The 23,217-nt window shown below is 42.3% G+C and overlaps 1 protein-coding gene across 1 annotated transcript in view; it reads right to left on the reverse strand.

The window, feature by feature from the left end:
• Window positions 1–21,692, reverse strand: part of fam83d (family with sequence similarity 83 member D) — a 37,860-nt gene extending 16,168 nt beyond the window's left edge. The window contains exon 1 of the mRNA XM_072277302.1: window positions 20,858–21,692. Within this exon, the coding sequence (XP_072133403.1) occupies window positions 20,858–21,325 (468 nt within the window). The 5' untranslated portion in view covers window positions 21,326–21,692. The remainder of the gene's footprint in view (window positions 1–20,857) is intronic.
• Window positions 21,693–23,217: the final 1,525 nt, after the last annotated feature.

The raw sequence follows: 23,217 nt of genomic DNA on the forward strand, positions 1-23,217 counted from the left end.
GTAAATCAATACTCTCCAAGCAGAAACTCTGTTTTGACCACATGTACACAGAAAGACTAAGCCACCTACTCGTTGCTATCAACTATCATTGTCATGGCACCAACTGGTAATAAACAGAGACACTATGATACAGTGTTTGTTTTTTTTATGTCCTTGTTCTTATTGATGAAACATGACATGCCTAATTACAATGGACCTATTTCATTGTTCAGTACAATGAGTGAAGCTTGCTTTTTGAAATCTTGCAGGACTGTACTTACATTAAAGACCAAAATACATTTTTTTTTATAATCAATTGCATAACCTGATCTCTCCCAAGCCATTTACAGTGAATTAAACACCGGAGGGCATCTTGGCCCAAAGGAAAATACAGCAGCTAAGTTATGAATAGCTAACATCACAGACAAGAATTGGCAATGTGCAGATAATTATTCTAGATATTAGAGTTAACTCTCCTGCACTTCTTGGAATAATGCTAAGGGACACTGTTCCCTCCAAGTTATGTGGGTGTGCAGCTGCACAGTAACTGAAACGCTCCTGAGCACATAGCCTTTGTTGCCACACAGCTAGAATTCTCTTTTATATAAAAGTTAATATTTTGAAATTATGCAAGGGTAATTGTGAAATACCCTACAATTTATTGAATATAATCCACAAATTTTCTAAATAATAAATGTACCAAAATCTTTACTTTCAAACACTGACACATTGTAACAATAAGCACAGAATGGAAGTCGGTAGGTCTTTGTTAATGAACCGCCAGCCCGCTGAACGCCAACACCTTCTAGTCAAAACATTTTACTTTTGTCATTGTGCCTGCCAGTTGTTTTGACTGCCTGGTATGGTTTACTTGTGTTGTGGGTTGAGGTTTGTGTTTGCTTGATGTGTATATTACAAAAAAAAATTAAAGTGCCACGCAGTTTCCAGGCTGTGTAAAAGTTTTCTGCTCAGAACAATAGTTGGTCCGCACAGCTGTTTAAAAAAAAATAGAGGGAACATTGGTAATGGGCCATTTAAACTCGTGCAAGAATACAATTAGGTTTCTGTTTTAAGCTCTCATCAGAAAGGATGATAGATAGTGAAGCATTGTTTTGTCATTGCACTGGAGTATCCCTAGAGTGTATGCTTAAGCATCTGGAATAAGACTTGAACGTTCCAATTACTAACTCAAGAAAACAACAGCTTTAAACTAATGGGCTATTCTTTAACTTGTTCCTCCTTTCTCAAACTACTGACTGACCTGCTGTGCTTTGTGGCATAGAAGCTGGCGTAACACTTCAGCGAGGAAGAGATTGGAGTTCAATTCCCACCACGGTTTGTAAGGACGTTATACAATCTCCCTGTGACAGCACGGGTTTCCTCTGGGTGCTCTGGTTTCCTCCCACATTCCAAAGACACACAGGTTAGTAAGCTGTGGGCATGCTACGTTGGCACCTGAAGCACGGCGATACCTGTGGGCTCCCCCAGCTCATGGTGCCAACTATGTAAGTCACTGATGCAAACGACACATTTCATTGTACATTTCAACGTACATTTGTAACACCCTGGCCAAGATTTTTACTGCTATGCTGTAGGCATTTCACTTTAGCAGTTCTGTAAGAACAGTCTGTTCTGCTTTCAGTCTGTTTGGGTTTGAGCTAAGGGGCTTTGTTGCTTAACTTAGGAATATGGTGTCAGCCAATCAGGATGGTGGAATTAGGAGAAGGTTCTAGAGAAAGCTGGGCAGAGGTTTTTGCGATGGACATTGGTGTGGGTCAAGGTCTTTTTGGCAGGAGTTAGGAGAAGGCAGGAGGGACGATGGCTGAGGATGCTGTCTCTGTTGCACAAGGTGCTTTGTGTGGATGAATGGCTTCAAGGAGGAAGAGACAATATCCCCCATGGGACAGCCCGTTTGTTCAAGATGGATTTCGAACGATACTCGGAAGGTAGTGTGTGGTTTCATGTAGGCACGAGTTAAAGACAACTTCAAGATGAGCTCCAACTTGTGTTCACATTTGACTGTTTAATTATGATGGGTCTTCTTGATTTTGTTTCTTTAATACCAGGTTAGACTTCAATTGTCAATGCTTTTTATCTTCAATCTTATACATTATCCCCCATCCCAGATAATGAACGAGTTCCATTTTTACAGATTTTTCCACTTGATTTTGTCCAATAGGCAGGAAAATACACAAAATTCACTTCTGGTAAGCCCAGAGTGGGGTCCAGGCCCCAGAGCATATCAAAGGACTGAACTCGATGTTTGGATGGTAAGTGCCGTGCCGAATTGGGAAGATTGGGTACAGGCCAAATCAAAGCAGTGAAGTCCAGACCCAAGAGTGTATCGAAGTGACTGAACCCAATGTTTGGACAATGATTTAGGTGCCAGGCCAAGTTGAAAATGTCAGGGTATTGGGGTCCAAGGTCGGCGATGGGCCTGTTCGGCTTGCTGCTCCGCTCTGAACTGAGTCTGTGGATGGACCCTCTGTGGACTCTGTTCAGAATGATATTTGATTACATTTATTGTTTTCTTTCCTCTGCACATTGGGTATTTGATGGTCTTTTTTTTAAAAAAGTCGACGTTTCAGGCCGAGACCCTTTGGCAGGATTTCCAGCATCTGCAGATTTCTTCTTGTTTGTGTTTCAGGTTAATAAGTGCAGACTTATTGGGCCAAAAAAAACCTGATGCCATTCTCTATATCTCAATTTAAAAAATGCTGGACGAACTCTGCAGGTCAGGCAGCATCTACGGAAAGGAATAAAGAGCTGACATTTCGCGCCAAGACCTTTCATCAGGACTGGAAAGGGAGGGAGACAAAAGCCAGAACATGGTTGGGGGAGGAGAAGCTAGGTGGGTGGGCTCCTGTATCTGCAGTCTCTGGTGTCTCCAAAGCTGTCTGGTTGCTTTCATTGTGTGTAATTGGCTTGGGCTACATCCACACTAGACCAGATAATTCCGTAACCGAAGCTTTTTCTCTTCGTTTTGACCCTCCGTCCACACTGAAATGGCGTTTTCCTCCTCCGAAAACAGAGATTTTCTAAACACCCTCTAGAGTGTGTAAATTTGAAAACGCCGACTGTGCAGAGCAGTGTGGATGGGGTAAACGGATATTTTTAAAACCGCTGTCATGACATGCCGGAACAGATGGCGGAAGCGCAGCATTTCATTGTTTTCTTGAACGCAACCCCCCACACAACCTAACAATTTCAGAACAGACGGCAATGACACTGAAGCCAGAAGAGTTACAAATGTACTCACCAAATACCTTGACCCATAGCTTACTGAATAAATAAGTATACTCACTTTGCCCTGTTTTCCATCCTTGCTTGTGGTTTACCTATTTATGCAAGTACTTCTCTGACAATAGATGTGCAACAGCCTAATGTAACATGGTATGGAAATACAAGATAACACTGATGCAGACATGTTTTATACATTTAACAAGGTACTTTATTAATGCAACAGAGTTAGTCAGTTTTTCAATGTTCGTTGTCAGCCGGGTCATACTGTCCGTGAACTCCCTGTTGGTTGCCTCCATACGCTCCAGTATTTGTTTTTTTTTAGTTTTAAGTCCTCCTGCATGAGAGCCAACAGCAATTCCTTTTAAGTTTTTCTAGCTTGTAACTGGACAAACGCGCACCAAGTATACCGTTTCCACTTCGCTTGTTTTCTGTGTGTCCTGTGCATGCCCGGTAGGAGATTCGCTCAAATACCCATTCTAATGTGGACGGAGATATTTTGAAAAACACCTGGCGTAGACGCCTATCGTTTTTATGTGAAACCAGCGTTTTCAAAGTTATCCTGTCTAGTGTGGATGTAGCCTTAGAGGGTGGTGGGGTGGAGGTACGTCTCTACCAAAGGTGCTGTAAGGCACTCCTTCCAATCACTGGGTGTGGGACATTCCATTGAAACTACATAAGGAAACAATAGATGAATGGTTCTACTTTTATCACATTGTTAATGGTGTATCTCTGCCATGTAATGCACAGTTCAGGGCAGATCTGTTTTATCACTAACCTTCTGGTTAGCTGGACAGCTGCATGAATACATCTTGGAAATCTACAGTTTGTACTAACAGGCTTTTAGAACAGACCAGTTATTCAAAGTGGTTCTGCTAATTGGAGTGTGGTGCCATTGTAAATAAGTAATTCTATAAATTTACCTGACTATATTCTGAATGTTAAAGTAAATGACCACAGCAAATGAAACTGCAGTTAATTTACTGTTGCTTTTGTGTTCAAGAAATACAAGAGGGTGATAAAAGGCACAGATTAAATAGAGAGCCAGAGACTTTATAGCCAGGGCTAATACAAAGAGGTTGGTAGCGGGGTGGAAATACGTCTGGCTAATATGAAGAAGTGGATGGTAAGGTGGAGATACGTCTCTACCAAAGGAGGTGTAAGGTGCTCCTTCCCTCCACGAGAATGCAGGTCACCCTTGGGTAAGGTGTAGCACCTGCTTAGCCCAACTCGCCTACAAAGCAAGATCACATGAAGCATTGGGAGCAGGTGGTGGATGGCAGCTAGTACATATCACAAGTCCTGGTTACGTGACCACTGACGCCAAGCAGACAATCTCTGAAGAGTATTGATAATGGCTGGGGTCACCCATCTGCCCAGAAGAAGGCAATGGCAAACCATTTCTGTGGAAAAATTTGCCAAAAACAATCACGGTCATGGAAAGACCATGATCACCCATGTCATACAACATGGCACATAACGAATGACAAATTAATTTAGAGATCATTAATTTTGATGTCATAGCTCATGGAAAGTACAACTGGAGTAACTACAATGAGAACCTGTTTTCAGAAAATAAAACTGGTACACGATTTAACTTCCAATTGATACTTTGTAGCTGCAGTAAACCAATCACTGGGTGTAGGACATACCCAGTTCCATAGCTACATAGGGAAACACAATAGATGAATGGTGCTGCCAGGCCTGCTGCACTCACCAGCAACTTTGACGTGCATTGAGAGGAATGGTTCTACTTTTATCACATTGTTAAAGTTGTATCCCTGCCACATAATGCACGGCTCAGGGCAGATCTGTTTCGTCACTTAACCTTCCAGTTAGTTGTAAATTCATGAAGCCATCCCTCAACACGAACAAGAAGGGTGTCTGGCTTTTAGAACAGACCAGTGTCAAATATTCAAAGTGGTTCTGCTAATTGGAGTGTGGTGCCATTGTAAATGAGGAATTCTGCAAATTTACCTGACTATATTCAAACTGTTAAAGTAGGTGATTACAGCAATTGAAGCTGCAGTTAAGCATTTACTATCTTTGTGTTCAAAAAGGTGATAAGAGGCACAGATCAAGTAGACAGCTAGAGACTTCTCCCAGGGCTAAGACGAACAGGTAGCAGGGTGGAGATACTGTATGTCTCTACTAAAGGAGGTACAAGACGCTCTTTCCCTCCACTGGCCTTCAGGTCCCCCAGTCAGGGCCATGTGAAACCATGGGAGATGGTGGTGGATGCTCGGGTAAACAGCTGGTGCACATCAACGACCACTGACGCCAGGCAGACAATCTCTGAAGAGTATTGATAATGGCTGGGGTCACCCGTCTTGTAAAGACACTGCCCAGAAGGCAGCAATGGCAGACTACTCCTGTAAGAAAAAAATTGCCAAAAACAATCATGGTTATGATCACCCATGTCATACGACATGGTACATAACCGATGAATGAATATGTGGGGGCATCATTTTTAAGGTGATTGGAGGAAATTATAAGGGGGATGTCAGAGGCAAGTTCTGTACACAGTGAGTGGTAAGAGCATGAAACTTCCTGCCAGGGGTGGGGACAGAGGCAGATACCTTAGGATATAGGTGCAGAATTAGGCCATTAGATCCATAAGACCATAAGCTATAGGAGCAGAAGTAGGCCATTCAGCCCATTGAGTCTGCTCCACCATTCAATCATGGCTGATCCAATTCTTCCAGTCATCCCCACTCCCCTGCCTTCACCCCATACCCTTTGCTGCCCTGGCTAATCAAGAACCTATCTATCTCTGCCTTAAATGCATCCAATGACAACGGGACTTCTGGGTCATCAAGGGAATGGCGGCGTAAGGAAAAGGTCTCTCGACAAAAAAGAAGGTAAACTGCCCCATAATCGAATTTAGACAAATACTTAATATTGCATAACTATATTAATAAAAGGGGCAAGGATGATGTCTAAGAACAAGATTAAAAAGTCCGCTCCGAAGGCTGATAAACATAAAGAGACGCAGCAAGGCGACGGGCCTAGCTCCCCCACGGCAAGCCAGGACGGAGATAATGAGGGGGAATCGGTGACTCTGTCCTTGATTCTCGGAGAAATTCGCGAGTTCCGACAAGATAACAGCAAACAGCTGGAAGATATTAAAGGAAAGATAGTAAAAACTAACTCGCGGATAGATGAAGCCAAAGCGAGGATTGTTGGAATTGAAGAGAAGCTACAAAACGCAGAGGAGGTGATAGCAGAAATGCTGAAGTTGCAAGACCAGCTCCAGTGGAAACTAATAGATCAAGAAGGCCGCTCGAGAAGGGAAAATGTGAGGATCTACGGAGTTCCCGAAGGAGCTGAAGGTAAACCCGGATTGATGATTCCCTTCGTGGAGAAGCTACTTAGAGAGAACCTTGATATACCGGCTGCAAAAGACCTACAGATAGAAAGAGCTCACCGCGCGTTGGCACCACAGCCTCCAGCAGGCGCCCAGCCCAGATCGATTCTGGTCAGATTTCTCAGTTACAGAACGAAGGAAGAGGTGCTTAAAAGGGCATGGCAAAAGAAAGATTTCATGTGGAACAACTGTAAAATCAGTTTAGATCACGACTACGCACCGGGGATTCTTGCCAGACGGAAGGAATATACGGAAACACGGAGAGTCCTGAAGGAAAACAACATCAAATTCCAGACCCTGTATCCAGCTCGGCTGAGAGTCTTTTACGACGAAGGGACAAAAACTTACGCTACGGTGGAGGAGGCAACGTTGGACCTGGCGGAACGGGGACTACCTATTAAAGTTATCACCCAACCGGAGTCACTACTGGAGAGGATTCGGCAGAAGTCGTGGCAGTTAGTGGGGCGAGGACACTCCACTCGAACCAGAGTGTCAAACTACAAGGAAAAGCTGCAAATATTCAGATGCGAATGTACAGAGAACACAGATTAATTAAGAGAAATGACTGAAAAGAGTAAATCGGACTTAAAGGTAAAATGAAAACTGGTAACTGAAAATAAACTAGACGGAATAACTTGAATGATAGCAATATGGTCGAGACATAAATAGGAGAAAATTCTCTATGATTATTCAAACTGCTGAGGGCCCTCTAACACAGGGTGAAGATAGAGTTTATCCCTCTGAACTGAGGCGGGTCGGTGCTCAGGCCTCACTGTGGGAAGTCGGGAAAAATTTTCAAATGTTGCATGTTCAAAAATGTCTAGGATGTGGTTATATGTCTTGGTTTACTGTTGAGAAGGGATTGCTTACTGTTTGGTTAGAAAAGGAGTGTGTTTTTTTTTCTACTAGAGAAAAATGCAAACTGAATTGGTAAAAAATAATTTCCTATAATGTTAATGGGGTTTTGAATCCAATTAAAAGAAATAAGATTATGTCTAAATTGAAAAAAGAGAGGGCACAAATAGCTTTCCTCCAGGAAACACATATGAGCCAATCTGAACATGGAAAATTAAAAAGAATGGGCTTTAAGCATGTATTTTATTCATCATATAAATTGAGTCACAAAAGAGGGGTAGCTACTTTAATATCAAGTACTCTTAATTATGAACATATTTCTGAGACTAGAGACAAAGAAGGACGGTTCGTAAAAATCACAGGAAGAATAGAAGGTACAGAAATAACATTGCTGAATGTTTATGCTCCTCCAGGTTGTGAATGGTCATTTTATAGACACATTTTTGATCTAATGGTCAGTTCTCAAGGGGTAGTAATTTGTGGAGGGGATTTTAATATTAGATTAAATCCTATATTAGATTCTTCAAGAATAGTTACTCAGAATAAACCTCTGACTCGGAAAGTGAATTCATTGATGGAGGAGTTGGGAATTAAAGATGTCTGGGGGGAATTACACCCTACTAGTAAAGATTATACATATTACTCTTTCCCTCATTCAGCCTATTCAAGGATAGACTATTTCTTTATCTTTAATACAGATAGACTCAGGATAAAAAACTGTAATATTGCAACAATTGATCTGTCGGATCATAGCCCAGTCTCTATGTCTCTAATCCTGGAAAGGAAAATGAGGAAAACACTATGGAGGCTAAACTCACATATACTCAATAACCCGAAAGTAATGGAGAGATTAAGGGGAGAAATCAAAGAATATCTAGACCTTAATGACACGGGAGAAACATCACCAGTGATCTTATGCGATACATTGAAAGCTGTACTGAGAGGGAAAATTATTTCCATTACCACTCACATGAAAAAAATCAATGCACAAAAATTAGCAGACCTTCAAGGAAAATTAAAACAACTTCAAGTTGTAGATAGCAACAAAAGTAATTCAAATCGAAAACAGGAAATTAGGAAATTGTAAAGAGTGGTACAAGTCCCTGAAGACACAGTTAGCCCCATTACTACTTAACACCTTTAATTGGATCTTGCAGAGAGGAGAAACTCCACCTTCCTGGAGGGAAGCGATTATTTCAGTTATTCCTAAAGAGGGTAAAGATAAACTAGAATGTGGCAATTATCGGCCAATTAGTGTTCTTAATTTAGATTACAAACTATTTACATCTATATTAGCGCGCAGATTGGAAAAGCTTTTACCTGGCCTAATCCATTTAGACCAGACTGGATTTATTCAACAAAGACAAACACAGGACAACATAAGGAGAACTCTGCACATATTAGAACAGGTTAATAAGAACGAGACGGAGACAATGGTAGTAGGATTGGACGCTGAGAAAGCTTTTGATTCGGTTAGTTGGGCATTCCTATACAGAGTGTTAGGAAGATTCGGCTTTCAAGAAAAGTTTATTAAAGTAATTCAGACTCTATATGACAGCCCTACAGCCCGAATTAAGATAGATGGGGACAAAGGATTAATGGCCCAGTTGGAAAAATTTAAAAATGCTTGGATAAATCTTACATTAAAAGTATGGCAGAAGGTGGTTAATTCATGTGGAATTAATAACATGTTAAAACTCTTTAGATGGTGTGCATATGATACCGAATTCCTTCCCAACAGAGGAGATAAAAGATTTGAGCTATGGATAAAGAAAGGTCTTACAACCTACCTCTCATTTATAGATAAAAGGGTATTACAAAGTTTCCAAATCCTGCAGGACAAACATGGCCTAGAACATAATGACTTTTTTAGGTACCTTCAAGTACGAAACTATGTTAACCAGAGTTGTAGATATACAGACCTATCAACAGTAGAATTAGAATTTTTCAAGATTCTGAATTCAGCTTGCAGTTCAATACCTAGTAAATCAGTTTCTCGATTATATAATGCACTCTCCCATGCTAAAAATGTAAATACACTGTATATTAAAGAGAAGTGGGAGAAAGAAGCGGGGTTGGTACTTTCAGAGGAGGCTTGGGAGAAAATCTGCAGCTTTCAGTGGTCCTCGACTAATTCTTTGACTTGGAGAGAACATTGTTGGAAAAACATTATAAGATACTTCAAGACCCCATATCAGGAAAAATATAAAGATACAAATGTGATGTGTTGGAGAAGGTGCGGCTCCAAGGAGGCAAATCATTTTCATATTTTTTGGGATTGCCCTAAATTAAGTCTATTTTGGGAAGGTATTCATAGAACATTAGTTAAGGTACTTAGGTCCCAGATACCTCTGAACTTTGAGACGCTCTATTTGGGGCATGTATTGTTTCTTGAACAGAAGGAAGATATAAAGTTGCTGCAGGCCCTCTTAGCGGCAAGTAAGAAATCAATCACTAGAAAATGGCTAAATCCAATACCACCTACATTAGAAGATTGGTACGAAATTATCTTGGAAATATTTAAAATGGAAAAGTTGACTTACTCCCTGAGAACTCAAAAAGAAAAATTTTATCAAATCTGGAATAAATGGATTGAATATATAACCCCAATGCGAGCAGACTTTAGATGACTCTCCTAATGATTTATACTGCTCTTCTCATCAACACAGTAATATTGCTAACGATTTAGACTAGGGGTGCTAATTGATAAGCAATCCTAGTCTAAATGTTTGTTTTTTTTGTTTTCTTTTGGAAAATAGAGAATTAACACAAGTAAAGGGAAAGATTTGGGAAAGGGATAAAAAAATGAAAAAATTAAGTAAATAAGTACATAGGGATTGGATAATTATGTCTGCGGGCAGGAGCAAGCATGAACAAAGTAGGATATAAACACCTACAATGGTTGATACATAGGCTTTCTACAACATTTTGGACCAGTGGAAATGGTCCAGAAGGGTTATATGGAAACTATTATTACCATTTTTCTTAACAACTAATTCCATTACTTAGCCTAATATGTTAGATTTACCACAGTACATAATTATCTATTTAAATGTTTATTTTCCTTTTATATCATCTCAATGTGTACTTAAGAATGTATAAATAATTGTAGTTTTATACATATAAAAAAATGGAAAAGGTTATATGTGTGAAAAAAGTACATGATATTTGTGAATTCCTTATCCAAATAAAAATAAAATTAAAAAAAAATAAATGCATCCAATGACTTGGCCTCCACAGCCGCTCGTGGCAACAAATTCCACAGATTTACAACCCTCAGACTAAAGAAATTTCTCCACACCTCTCTTCTAAATGGACGTCCTTCAATCCTGAATTTGTGCCCACTTGTCCTAGACTCCCCTACCATGGGAAATAACTTTTCCATATCTAATCTGTGCAGGCCTTTTAACATTTGGAATGTTACTATGAAATCCTCATTCTCCTGAACTCCAGGGAATACAGCCCAAGAGCTGCCAGACATTCCTCATATGGTAACCCTTTCATTCCTGGAATCATTCTCATGAAGTCCAAGTCTGTTCCGCCATTTCATCACGGCTGGTCCATTTTCCCCTCAACCCCAATCTCCTGCTCCCCCCCCCCCATAGCGCTTCATGCCCTGATCAATCAAGAATCTATTATCCTCCACCTTAAATATACATAAAGACTTGGCCTCCACAGCTGCCTGTGGCAAAGAATTCTACAGATTCACCACTACGGAAATTCTTCCTCACCTCGATTCCGAAAGGACACTCATCTATTCTGAGGCTGTCCTCTGGTCTTAGACTCTCTCAGCATAGCATCCTCTCCACAGACATTCTATCAAGGTCATTCAGCATTTGATTGGTTTCAATGAGGTATTCTGAACATTTCCTCGTGCTTCTGAATTCCAGTGAATACAGGCCCAGAGATATCAAACACTCTTCAGATGACAAGCCATTCAATCCTGGAACCATTTCCATAAACCTCCTTTGAACCCTCTCTAGTTTCAGCACACCCTTTCTAAGGGGCCCAAAACTGCTTACAATACTCTACCTGAGACCTCACCAGTGCTTTATAGAGTCTCAACATTATGTGCTTGCTTTTATAGTCTATTCCTCTTGCAATGAATGCTAACATCACATTTGCCTTCCTCACCCCAGAATCTATCTACAAACTAACCTTTAGAGAATCCTGCACAAGGACTCTCAACTTGTTTTATGCCTCTTTTTTTGTCTTTTCTCCCCATTTAGAAAATAGTCAACACCTTCATTTCTTCTACCAAAGTGCATGACCCTACACTTCCTGACATTGTATTCCATTTACTATTTCTTTGACCATTCTCCTAATCTGTCTAAGTCCTTCTGTAGCCTCTCTACTTCCTCAAAACTACCAGCCCCTCCACCCATCTTCATATTGTCTGCAAACTTTGCCACAAAGTCACCAATTTCATCATCCAAATAATTGACATTAACCTACAAAGAATCTGTCCCAGCACAGACCCCTGGGGAACACCACTAGTCACCGGCAACCTGCCAGAAAGGTCTCCCTTTATTCCCACTCTTTGCCCCCTGCCAATCAGCCACTGCTTTAGCCGAGCTAGAATCGTTCCTGTAATACCAGGGCTTGTAGCTTGTTAAGCAGCCTCATGTGTGGCACCTTGTTAAAGGCCTTCTGAAAATCCAAGTATACAACATCAACCAATTCTTCTTTGTCTATCCTGTGCGCTATTCCAACAGATTTGCCAGACAAGGTTTTCCCTTGTGAAAACCATGCTGACTAGTACCCATTTTATTACGTGCCTCTGAATACCCCAAGACCTCATGCTTAGTAATAATTCGGAATGGACATTGAAACCATGAACACTACCCCACTTTTTTAAAAAATTACTACTTCTGTTTTGCACTATTTTAATCTATTTAATGTACAGTGCCTATAAAAAGTATTCAACCCTTCTCTGTAAGTTTTCATGTTTTATTGTTTTACAACAATGAATCACAGTGGTTTTAATTTGGCTCTTCGACACTGATCAACAGAAAGTACTCTTTTGTATCAGAGTGAAAACAAATTTCTACAAATTGGTCTAAATTTATTACAATTATTAAACACAAAATAATTGATTGCATAACTACTCACCCTCTTCAAGTCAGTATTTAGTAGATGCAGTTTTGGCAGTAATTACAGTCTTGGGGTCTGTGGGGATAGCTCACTCAGTTTTGCATACCTGAACACTGCAAATTTTCCCCATTCTTCTTTACAAAACTACTCAAGCTCTGTCAGATTGCACAAGGATCGTGAATGAGTAGTCCTTTTCAAGTCCAGCCACAAATTCTCAATTGGACGGAGGTCTGGACTCTGACTTGGCCACTCCAGGATATTAACTTTGTTGTTTTTAAGCTATTCCTGTGTCGCTCTGGCTTTAAGGTCGGGGTCATTGTCTTGCTGGAAAACAAATCTCCAAAGTCACAGTTCTCTTGCAGACTGCAGAATTTCCCTGTATTTTGCTGCATTCATTTTGCCCTCTACCTTCACAGGCCTTCCAGGGCCAGTGAAGCATCTCCACAGCATAATATATATTATATACATACATACACACACATACACTCACTGTAATTGATTAACTTATTTTTTTCTTTCTTTCTATATTATCATGTATTGCTTTGTACTGCTGCTGCTACGTTAATAAATTTCACAACACATGCAGGTGACAATAAAACCGATTCTGATAATCAACTCTATGATCTTCCCAACCACTGAAGAGAGACTAACTACCCTACCATTTCCTTTCTTCTGCATCTCTCCCTTCTTGAAGAGTGGAATTTTCCAGTCTTCCGGAACCATCCGAGAATCTAGTGATTCTTACTAATTCCACCACAATCCTTTCAGCCACCTCTTTTAGAATCCCGGGGTGTACACCATCTGGTCCAGGTGACTTATCTACCTTCAGACCTTTCAATTTCCAAAGAAACTTCTCTCTAGTAATAACGCCTGACACCTGGGACTTCCACCACACCACTGGTGTCTTCCACACTGAAGACTAATGCAAAATATTTATTCAGTCATCCGCCATTTCCTTGTCCTCCATTGCTGCATCTCCAGTATCATTTTCCAGCAGTCCAATATCCACACTAGCCTCTCTTTTATACTTTATGAATCTGAAGAAACTTTTGATATCCTCTTTAATATTACTGGCTGGCTTACTTCTGTATTTCATATTTACCTTTTTAAAATTACTTTTCTAGTTGCCTTCTGTTGGTATTTGAAAGCTTCTCGATAAGCTAACTTCTCACTAATTTTTGTTCTATTATATGCCCTCTCTTTGGCATTGACTTCTCTTGTTAGCCATGATTATGTCACCTATCCTTTGGAATACTTCTTCCTCTTTGAGAAGAATGCATCCTGTGGCTTCCAAATTTCTTCCGGAAATTCCAGTCATTACTACTCTGCCGTCATCCCTGCCAGTGTTCTTTTCCAATCAATGCTGGCCAACTCCTCTCTCATGTCTCTGTAATTCCCTTTGCTCCATTGCAATACTAATACATCTGACTTTTGCTTCTCCTCCTCAAACTTCCCGAATCACTTGCCCCTAAGGGTTCTTTTACCTGAAGCTCTCTAATCAATTCCAGTTCATTGCACAACACCCAATCCAGAATAGCTGATCCCCTAGTGGGCTCAACCTGGAGCTGCTCTGAAGATCATCACATAGGCACTCTAGAAATTCCCCTTCCTGGAATCTAGCACCAACCTGATTTCCCCAATCTTTCTCATGACTATTGTAACATTGTCCTTTTGGTATGCATTTTCTATCTTTCATTGTAATTTTTAGACCACAGATTACAACTGTTTGGAGGTCTGCGTACAACTCCCATCATGGTCTGTTTACCCTTGCAGTTCTTTAACTCTATCCACAATGATTCAACACCTTCCAACCCTATGTCACTTCTTTCAAATGATTTGATTTCATTTTTTTTTAACCAACAAGGTAATGCCACCCCTCTGCCTTCCCACCTGTCCTTTTGATACAATGTGTATCCTTGGACATTAAGCTCCCAGTTATCATCTTTCACCCATGATTCAGTGAAGCCTACAACATCATACCTGTCAACTTGCAACTGTGCTGTAAATTCAATAATCTTATTCCATATACTACATGCATTCAAATATAGCACCTTCAGTCCTGTATTCATTCTTTTCGATTTTGTCCACCTTTTACATTACAACTCATCCTGTTGACTGCAATCTTGCCCTATCAACAACCTCTCCTCACTACACATTGCCTTTGTTTGTAAACCAGCTAGCTCATCTTCAGCACTATCATCCGCCTTTCCTAAGATACTTCTTGCATTGAAATATAAGCAGCTCAGGTCACTAGTTTAACCATGCTCGTCCCTTTTATTCACAACTTTGTCTGTGATCTTACCAATATCTGCCTCCACAACATCTCCACTAATTGTTCTGGCACTCTGGTCTCATCCCCTGCAACTCTAGTTTAAACCCCACCATGCAGCATTAACAAACCTTCCTGCTAGGATATTAGTTCCCCTCCAGTTCAGGTGCAAACTGTCCCTTCTGTCCAAGTCCCACCTTCCCTGGAAGAAAGCCCAATGATCCAAAACTCTTGTGCTTTCCCACCCACACCATCTCCTTAGCCACACATCTTCCTAGTTCTAACCTCACTAGCATGTGGCATGGGTAGCCATCCTAAGATCACAACCCTGGAGGTCCTGCTCTTTAGCTTAGATCTATCTCCCTGAACTCCCTATGCAGAACTTCAGGAAGGGTAAGGCGAGGAAACATGAACCAATCCTCAGAGGGATCAGAAGTGGAGAGGGTGACCAATTTTAAGTTCTTGTGTGTCAATACCTGAGGACCTAACCTGGATGCAACATATTGATGCAGCTATAAAGGAGGCAAGGCAGCGGCTATCTTTCATTAGGATTTTGAAGAGATTTGGTTTGTTAACTAAAACACTCGAAAACTTCTGCAAATGTACCATGGACAGCATTCTGACTGGCTGCATCACCATCTGGTATGGAAGGTTGGGGGGAGGGGTGGGGGGTTGCTATTGCACAAGATCAAAGTTAGTTGCAGAAACCAATAAAATTAGTTAGCTCTATCACGGGACCAGCTTCCATAGTACCGAGGACATCTTCAACCAGCGGTGCCTTAGGAAGGCGACGTCCATCATTAAGGATTCCCACCATTCAGCACATGACCTCCTTGCCTTGTTACCCTCAGGAAAGAGGTACAGAAGCTTGAAGGCACATACTCAGTGATTCAGGGACAGCTTCTTCCCTCTGCCATCCGCTTTCTGAATGGACATTGAACCCATCATACCACCTCACTACTTCTTAAATTTCTGTTATATTGCACTACTTACTTTAACTGAATGTAACTCAGTTTTTTCTTTATATTTATTTAGCATGTATTTCATTGTACTGCTGCTGTAAAGTTAACAAACTTCGTGACATATGCCAGTGATATTAAATCTGATTCTGACTTGCGATATGCACCAGCTGCTCATATGACCATCCACCATCTGCTCCCATGGCTTCACATGGTCCTGATTTTTTTTGGGGGGGGGGGGGCGGGGTTCTAAGCACAGATGCTACACCCTGCCCAAGGGTGATCTGCACGCTAGTGGAGGGAAGGAGCCTTTGGTAGGGACATACTTCCACCCTTGCTGCAGATGAAAATTATAGTTTCCGATTCACCTCACTTGGAAACACTCTGACTTTGAGAGACAAAATGTTGCAGATTACAATCTCTCACAAGACCCTGACAAAATTCCAGGCTGAAGCCCCATACCATTGCTAAGGAAATTCTAAACTAATGAACGTGACCACTCAAAATAATAAACTGAGGCTCTGATCGCTCTCTCTCACTGGTGGATACAAGTAATCCCCCTGGCAAAGAGCAGTGACATCTCTAGGAGAAACAAATGCTATTGAGGTGCTCCTGTGAGCAACAGAAGAAACAGAAGGTATCAGCCATTTTAATCATGGCTGACCTATTATCACAGTACCATCTTCCGAGACCAATACCATTTTTACTTGCATCCTTTAGTATCTAATGAAATACTATTGACCTTTGTCTTGAATATACTCTGAAAAATCTTTTGAGTAGGGAATTCCTGAAAATTCATTATCCTCTGTGAAAAAGAGGTTTCTTTCCTTCCCTGTCCCAAATAGAATACCTGACTGCTTATTGTGAGACTGTGATCATCCCCAACCTAGAGAGAAAAAAAATCATCTTCTGTAAGAATTCTGTGAATTTCAATGAAATCACCTCTCACTCCTCCAAACCTATTTGTGATCTGCTTCTCATCGGAAAATCCCACTGTAATACAAACCAATCTGACGAACCTTCACTGCACTCTCTCCATCGCAAGTACGTCCATTTTTAGACTGGGAGGCCTCCTGACATGCATACATTATTGTAAGTGCTAAACACAAAATGCTGGAGGAATTCAACAGCATCTATGGAGAGGAATAAAGCTGATGTTTCAGGCTGGGATTCTTCATCAGGATTGAATAAGCCCATGAGTCCTGATAAAGGGTCTCGCCCAGCATCTACAGATTCGGGTGTTTATTGTAAGTGCCATTAGTTCAGGACCTTATATAGTCTGGACAAGATGTTTTCCACTCTTATGTAAGGGGTTTCTTCTTTTATGTTATTGCTAAGGCTAATAAAATGGCTTCTTTGTTATGTTAAAAACAAAATGGCTTCATTGTGATGTTAACTGTTCAGACAGTGGTTCTCTCTCTAGCAGCTTGTTTGGGTTATAATTACTGATAACGAGAATTGTATTCATTTGTTAACCAATTGGGATAGATGTTATTCTTTCTTGTGTGTCTGTAAACTATTGTTTCGCGGGCTTTGGCCAGAAGGCGGATGGGGACAGAGTGAGGAGATGTGATGCTGTAAGCTGGGTGATGGAACGGACCCCAATCAGGAGTCTGAGGCCCAGGGTCTTCGGCGAGGAGAGGAGATGAGACAAGGACAGACTCGTGTGGAGCGTTTGGTCGATTACCGAGGGTGGTCCCATTCGAGGGTCGGTGGAGTTCAGAGGACATCAACTGGAGGAAAAGGAGACCCCATTAATTAAGATCCAATGGTTGTGCACGAAGTGGTTGAACTTTGATAAGTTTGGTGCCTTTTACTTTCCTTTTATATTGTATCTCTATTAATTACATAGTTCCAGTAAATACTTACAAAGTGTAATAATTTAATTGCATATGGTGTATTGTCTGTTATTTGGCATGGTGGGGTACATCACACAGCATCTACACAAACTGATTACCCAGTTTGGCGGGGCCGAAGGCTGCTTCCCCCAGATGAAAGCGAGCTGAGCGAGCCTGAGGCTTACCAGGGGGCTACACTTGTATTCAAATTTTATTCCAATGAAGGCCAACAAACCACCATCTTCCTAACTTCCTGCAGTAGCCTCGTGTAAACTTGCAATGATTCATTTTCAAGGACCCCCCTCAGATGCATCTGAACAGGTCATCATTCAAACTCATTCCATGACTGTTCAGTCCAAATTATGGAGTCAAACACTTAGGATGACTTCATATCTTTCCACATTATATTCTTTCCCTCAATCGGTTTGAAAACTCCCACAAAGCCCACACTGCCATTAGCTTGGATCAATGACAATTTGAAGTGGTCCTTTCTTCAGATGTACTTAATCTTTTTTTGGTTCCTGAAGGTTACTATAGCTGGGGTTGGTAATGGGGACAAGCTCCCACTACCTACTAAACGCTCCCAATGATGTACGCCTCAAGTAGTCTCTGACAACCAAGTCCAGCTCCCGGCCTTCACGTGTGGCTTAGTTACTAAGCCGGGGAGAACCGTTTCTACTGACAGGAGAAGGGGCAAAGGCAGGCTACTGGCACCTTAAAACTAGTCACTTCAGACAGATGGGGCTCATCAGCCGTGGTTGAAAGCTCATCTAGAAGGAAAACTCTGATCTCAAACCTTCACTGCCTTGTGGCAAAACCCACTCATGGGGAAGCCGCAGGAGTAAACCCCGAGGGAAAAATCTGGAGCTGGAATCCATAAAAGCAGTCCTACGTTGAGTTCAATGCTGACTGGCAACTCCTGTGACGCTGCTGATATGAAACTGTAGCGGTCTCTGCCGTTCCTTTAGGTTCATCAGATGCGTGGAGCGGGGGAACTTGCTACACGGGCCACAGCTTGCTCTCCGTATCGTACTGCCAGGCTTGTGCATCTAGACAGCTAGGACACAATATCCATGGTTGACTCTGACCGGAGGAGGCCTCACTCACTCAACCTTTTTTTTTTAATTCCTTTCTCAGAGCACCAATCCCCCAGCCCTGAACATTGGCACTGCTTCCCTCACCCATAGTCTTAGGGCACTACAGCATAGAAACAGACTCTTTAGTGCATCTAGTTTGTGCCAAACTGTCATGCTGCCTGGTCCCATTGACCTGCACCTGGACCACAGTCCTCCAAGCCTCTCCTATCCATGTATCTATCTACCACTTCCACAAGCAGCTCATTCCATACACACATTACCCTCTGAGCGAATAAACTCCCCCTCAGGTTCCCCTTAATTATTTCACCTTTCATTTTAATTTATTCCAGTTTCACCCAACCTCAGTGGAAAAACCCTGCTTCCATTAACCCCATCTATACCCCTCATAATTTTGTATACCTCGATCAAATTCTCCTGCAATCTCCCTCATTCTACTAAAATCTAGGAAATAAACTCACAACCTATTCAACCTTTCCCTGTAACTCAGAACTAGAATATAAAAGCAAGGATGCAATGCTGAGGCTTTATAATACATTGGTCAGACTGCACTTGGAGTTTTCTGAGCAGTTTTGGGCCCCTTATCTAGGAAAAAATGCAATGGCATTGAAGTGGATTCAGAGGAGGCTCATGAGAATGATCTCGGGAATTGAAGAGGCTGATGGTCGAGGGGTATTAACCCTTTTGGGGGGAATATGAGGAGCGTTTGATGGCTCTGGGCCTGTACGCACTGGAGTTTAGAAGAATGTAGGGGGAAATCACATTGGAACCTATCAAATATTGAATGGCCTAGACAGAGTGGATGTGGAGAGGATGTCTCCTAGAATCTAGGAGCACAGCCTCAAAATAAAGGGGCATCTATTTACAACAGAAGGAATTTCTTTAGCTGGAGGTTGGTGAATCTGTGGAAATCATTGCCACAGACTGTGAAGGAAAGTGAAATTGAGAGGGATAATAAATCAGCCTTGATGGATTGGTGGAGCAGATTTGATGGGCCGAGTAGCCTAATTCTGCTCCTATGTTTTATGGTCTTTGGAAAAATGAAATACAACAGAATCAATATAACACTATGAACAGAGCTGATTATAGACATCAGGAGAAGGATACCAGTGGTCCATGAGCCATGAGGTGGAGAGGGTCAGCAAGTTTAAATTCCTGGATGTTCCTATTTCAGAGAACCTGGCCTGGGCCCAGCTCATACCGCAAGTGCAAACACAAAGAAAGCTCGGCAGCGCCTCTACTTCCTTAGGAGTTTGAGGAAATTCGGCGTGACATATAAAACTTTGACTAACTTTTATAGATATGTGGTGGAGAGTACTGGCTACACCACAGCCTGGTATGGAAACACCAATGCCCTTCAATGGAAAATCCTACGAAAAGTCGGTCACAGGTAAAGCCCTCCCAATGACAGGACAACTACCTGAAACGCTGTTGCAGGAAAGCAGCATCCACCATCAGCGACCAGGTCATGCTCTCTTCTCACTGCTACCATCAGTAAGGTGGTAGAGGAGCCTCAGGACTCTCACCACCATGTTCAGGGACGGTTAATACCCCTCAACCATCAGCCCCTTGAACCAATGGAGATAACTCCACTTCACTTGCCCCAAGTTTGAAACGTTCCCACAACTCATGGACTCACTTTCAAGGACTCTTCATCCAGTTCTCGACATTTGTTATTTATTTATTATTTGGTATTTGCACAGTTTGTTGTAGCCTGCACTCTGGTTGAACGCCGTAGTTGGGCGGTCTTTCATTGAATGATTCTGTTAATGTTATTATTCTATTGATTTATAGAGTATGCTCACAAGAAAATCGATTGTACATGGTGACATATATATACTTTGATAATAACTTCACTTTGTACTTCGAACAGTATGCAAAAGACAAACTGTACAGATACAAAAATAATTACCAGAACCTGAATCCCAATCCTGAAAATACAAAATAACACTTCTTGCACCGACATATACTGGTTCCAAATTGCATTTTTAGGACAATACAGAAGTTGCCGTCTTTCTCTTCACTGTCTTGTATGAGTTATGGGTTGTCTGAGCCTACCTGCCTACAATGCTGCAAGAAAGATTTTCACTGTACTAGTACCTGTACCCCACTGTGCTTGTACACAAGACAATAAACTTGCCCCGAAGCAAGCGCCCATATACCTTCTCCGCCTTCCTGATGAGGTTCCTGATCGCCTCCTTACAACTGTAGATGAGCTCCCCGTAGCTGGGCTGGAAATGGACTTCCACCTGGGTCACTCCTCGGTACCAATTGTGCGGGAAGATCGGCCAGCCCAGGTCCAGATCGGGAACGGCCACGTCCGAAACATCGGGGAAGTAGGTACCGGTACCCAGGGAATCGCAGAAAGACTGGTCGAGGGACTCGCCGCACAACTCAGAGGGTCTAACAGCGGAGCCCAGGATATCGGCGATCTCGTCGGCCGACAGGAAGCCCGGTATCTTCTCCCGGTGCAGGAAGGCGTGGTAAGCCTCCGGACCGCCGGCCACTAACTCCTCCAGCGCCAGCCGCTGGCTCTCGCTGTAGAAGTCCCGCACGCCCACCTCCTGCTTGACCGCCGCCGTCCACCGCGACACCAACGGGAAGTCGTCCAGGCACTGCGAGTCATTCATGGCTGGGACGGGCTGAGCGGCCGCAGGGACCCTCGCTACTGGACCGCTGGCTTTTGCTGCTGCCAAAAGGGAGTTGGGTCCCCCCCGTGAAAGTACTGGTTGGCTTCGATACCTTAAAGTTTCTATAAGCTTCTCGTCTTCTGGGAGTCCCTTCCCCCGCAAAGCTCCGCGTTAACAGTCTGCAGACATCAGCCCCACCTAAAACCTCCCGTCCCAGCCACAGATACAAAGCATTCAAACATCCCGACTCTGGAGGCGATTGGCTCTCGTACTTGCACTCTCCACCCACCGGGGCAGTCTCAACCTCGTGTATTTTTTAAAAACGGATTTTCTCCTCAGCGACACCGGGATTGGTTCCTGATTTAAATTCATCCAAAAACAAGCCGGGAGGGTAGGACCACAGTATAGGGAGGGGCCGGGATGGGTGAAGAATCGTCATTATAATGTGCCGTGTCGTCTGCTTTGGGCGATCGTGCTCTTATCTCATGACTTTGATTGTTCTTACAGAGTTTTCTGCAGAAGTGGTTTGCGATTGCCTTCTTCTGGGCGGTGTCTTTACAAGACGGGTGACCCCAGCCATTATCAGTACCCTTCAGAGATTGTCTGTCCGGTGTCAGTGGTCACATAATCAGGACTTGTGATATGCACCAGCTGCTCCAATGGCTTCATGTGACCCTGATCGGCGGCGAAGCAGGTGCTACACCTTGCCCAAGGGTGACCTGCAGTCAAACGGACGGAAGGAGCACCTCCAGACAGGATTGTGTGAGGAATGTCAGGAAGAGGAGTCAGTAGAACATGTAGTTTTGTGTTGCAGGAAGTATGGGATACAGAGAGAGATGATGAGAAATAAATTAAGGGAGTTGGGGATGCAGGAATTCACATTAAAAGGGTTGCTGGGCATGGGTGAGAGAGCACAAGTCCGGGTATTTTTAGCGTTTTTAAGGGGTACAGGGTTTTTTTTTATAGAATATGAAGAATAAACAGGAATAGGATACTAGGATGGTCAAAGATGGGAGGGTGAAGTGTAGGGTTTGTATATGTGTGTGTGTGTGATTGGGTGAAGGGATTTAGAATGTATGTCTAGTGCACATTCTGGAGCAGAGGGTGACGGTAATGCACCATTAAGCTGGATGCCAACCGCCGTAAAACAAGATACAGACAGACAGACAGGAAGGAGCACCTTACACCTCCTCTGGTAGAGATTATCCCCGACAGTTTATTAGCGGGGGGGGGGGGAGAGGGTCACAGGTGGCATTGGCTCTATTAGTTTTAAGGAATATAATAGAATACAACTTCAAAGAATTGACTGTGAATGTGAGAATGAAAAGGCATTGCACAATTTAGTCTTGTAAATATTTTATTATGTATAAAGTTTATTTTGATACAAATAAAAGATTCTACCTGAAAAGGATAATTCTCTACTTAATGCAGCAATACTCAAAGTTCATCAGGGAGCGAATTGATGACTTACGTTTACATAGTGTGTTCTTTCATCATGTCTGAAGTACATTGTGAACTATGGACATGAGTGAAATGCAGAGGAGATGACACCCAATTTGCAAAACAGCATGAACAATAAAACAGTTTATGGATAAATATTGCTTATGGCACAGAGACAATCTCCTAGCTCTTAGACTAGAGATCAAAGCTAGTATAGCCTTTTATAAACACCAGTGCTTCTGCAGATGGTGGAAATCCAGAACAACACACACAAAATGCTGGAGAAACTCAGCAAGTCAGGCAGCACCTATGGAGAGGAATAAACAGGTGAAGACCTTTCATTGTGAATCCTGAGAGATGATGGATCCCCACCTCAAAAGTTGACTGTTTGTTTCCCTCTGTACATGCTGCCAAATTGCCTGAGTTCCTCCAGCATTTGGGTATAGGGAATG

Source organism: Mobula birostris, chromosome 2 (assembly GCF_030028105.1).
Source record: "Mobula birostris isolate sMobBir1 chromosome 2, sMobBir1.hap1, whole genome shotgun sequence".
Classification (NCBI taxonomy): domain Eukaryota; kingdom Metazoa; phylum Chordata; class Chondrichthyes; order Myliobatiformes; family Myliobatidae; genus Mobula; species Mobula birostris.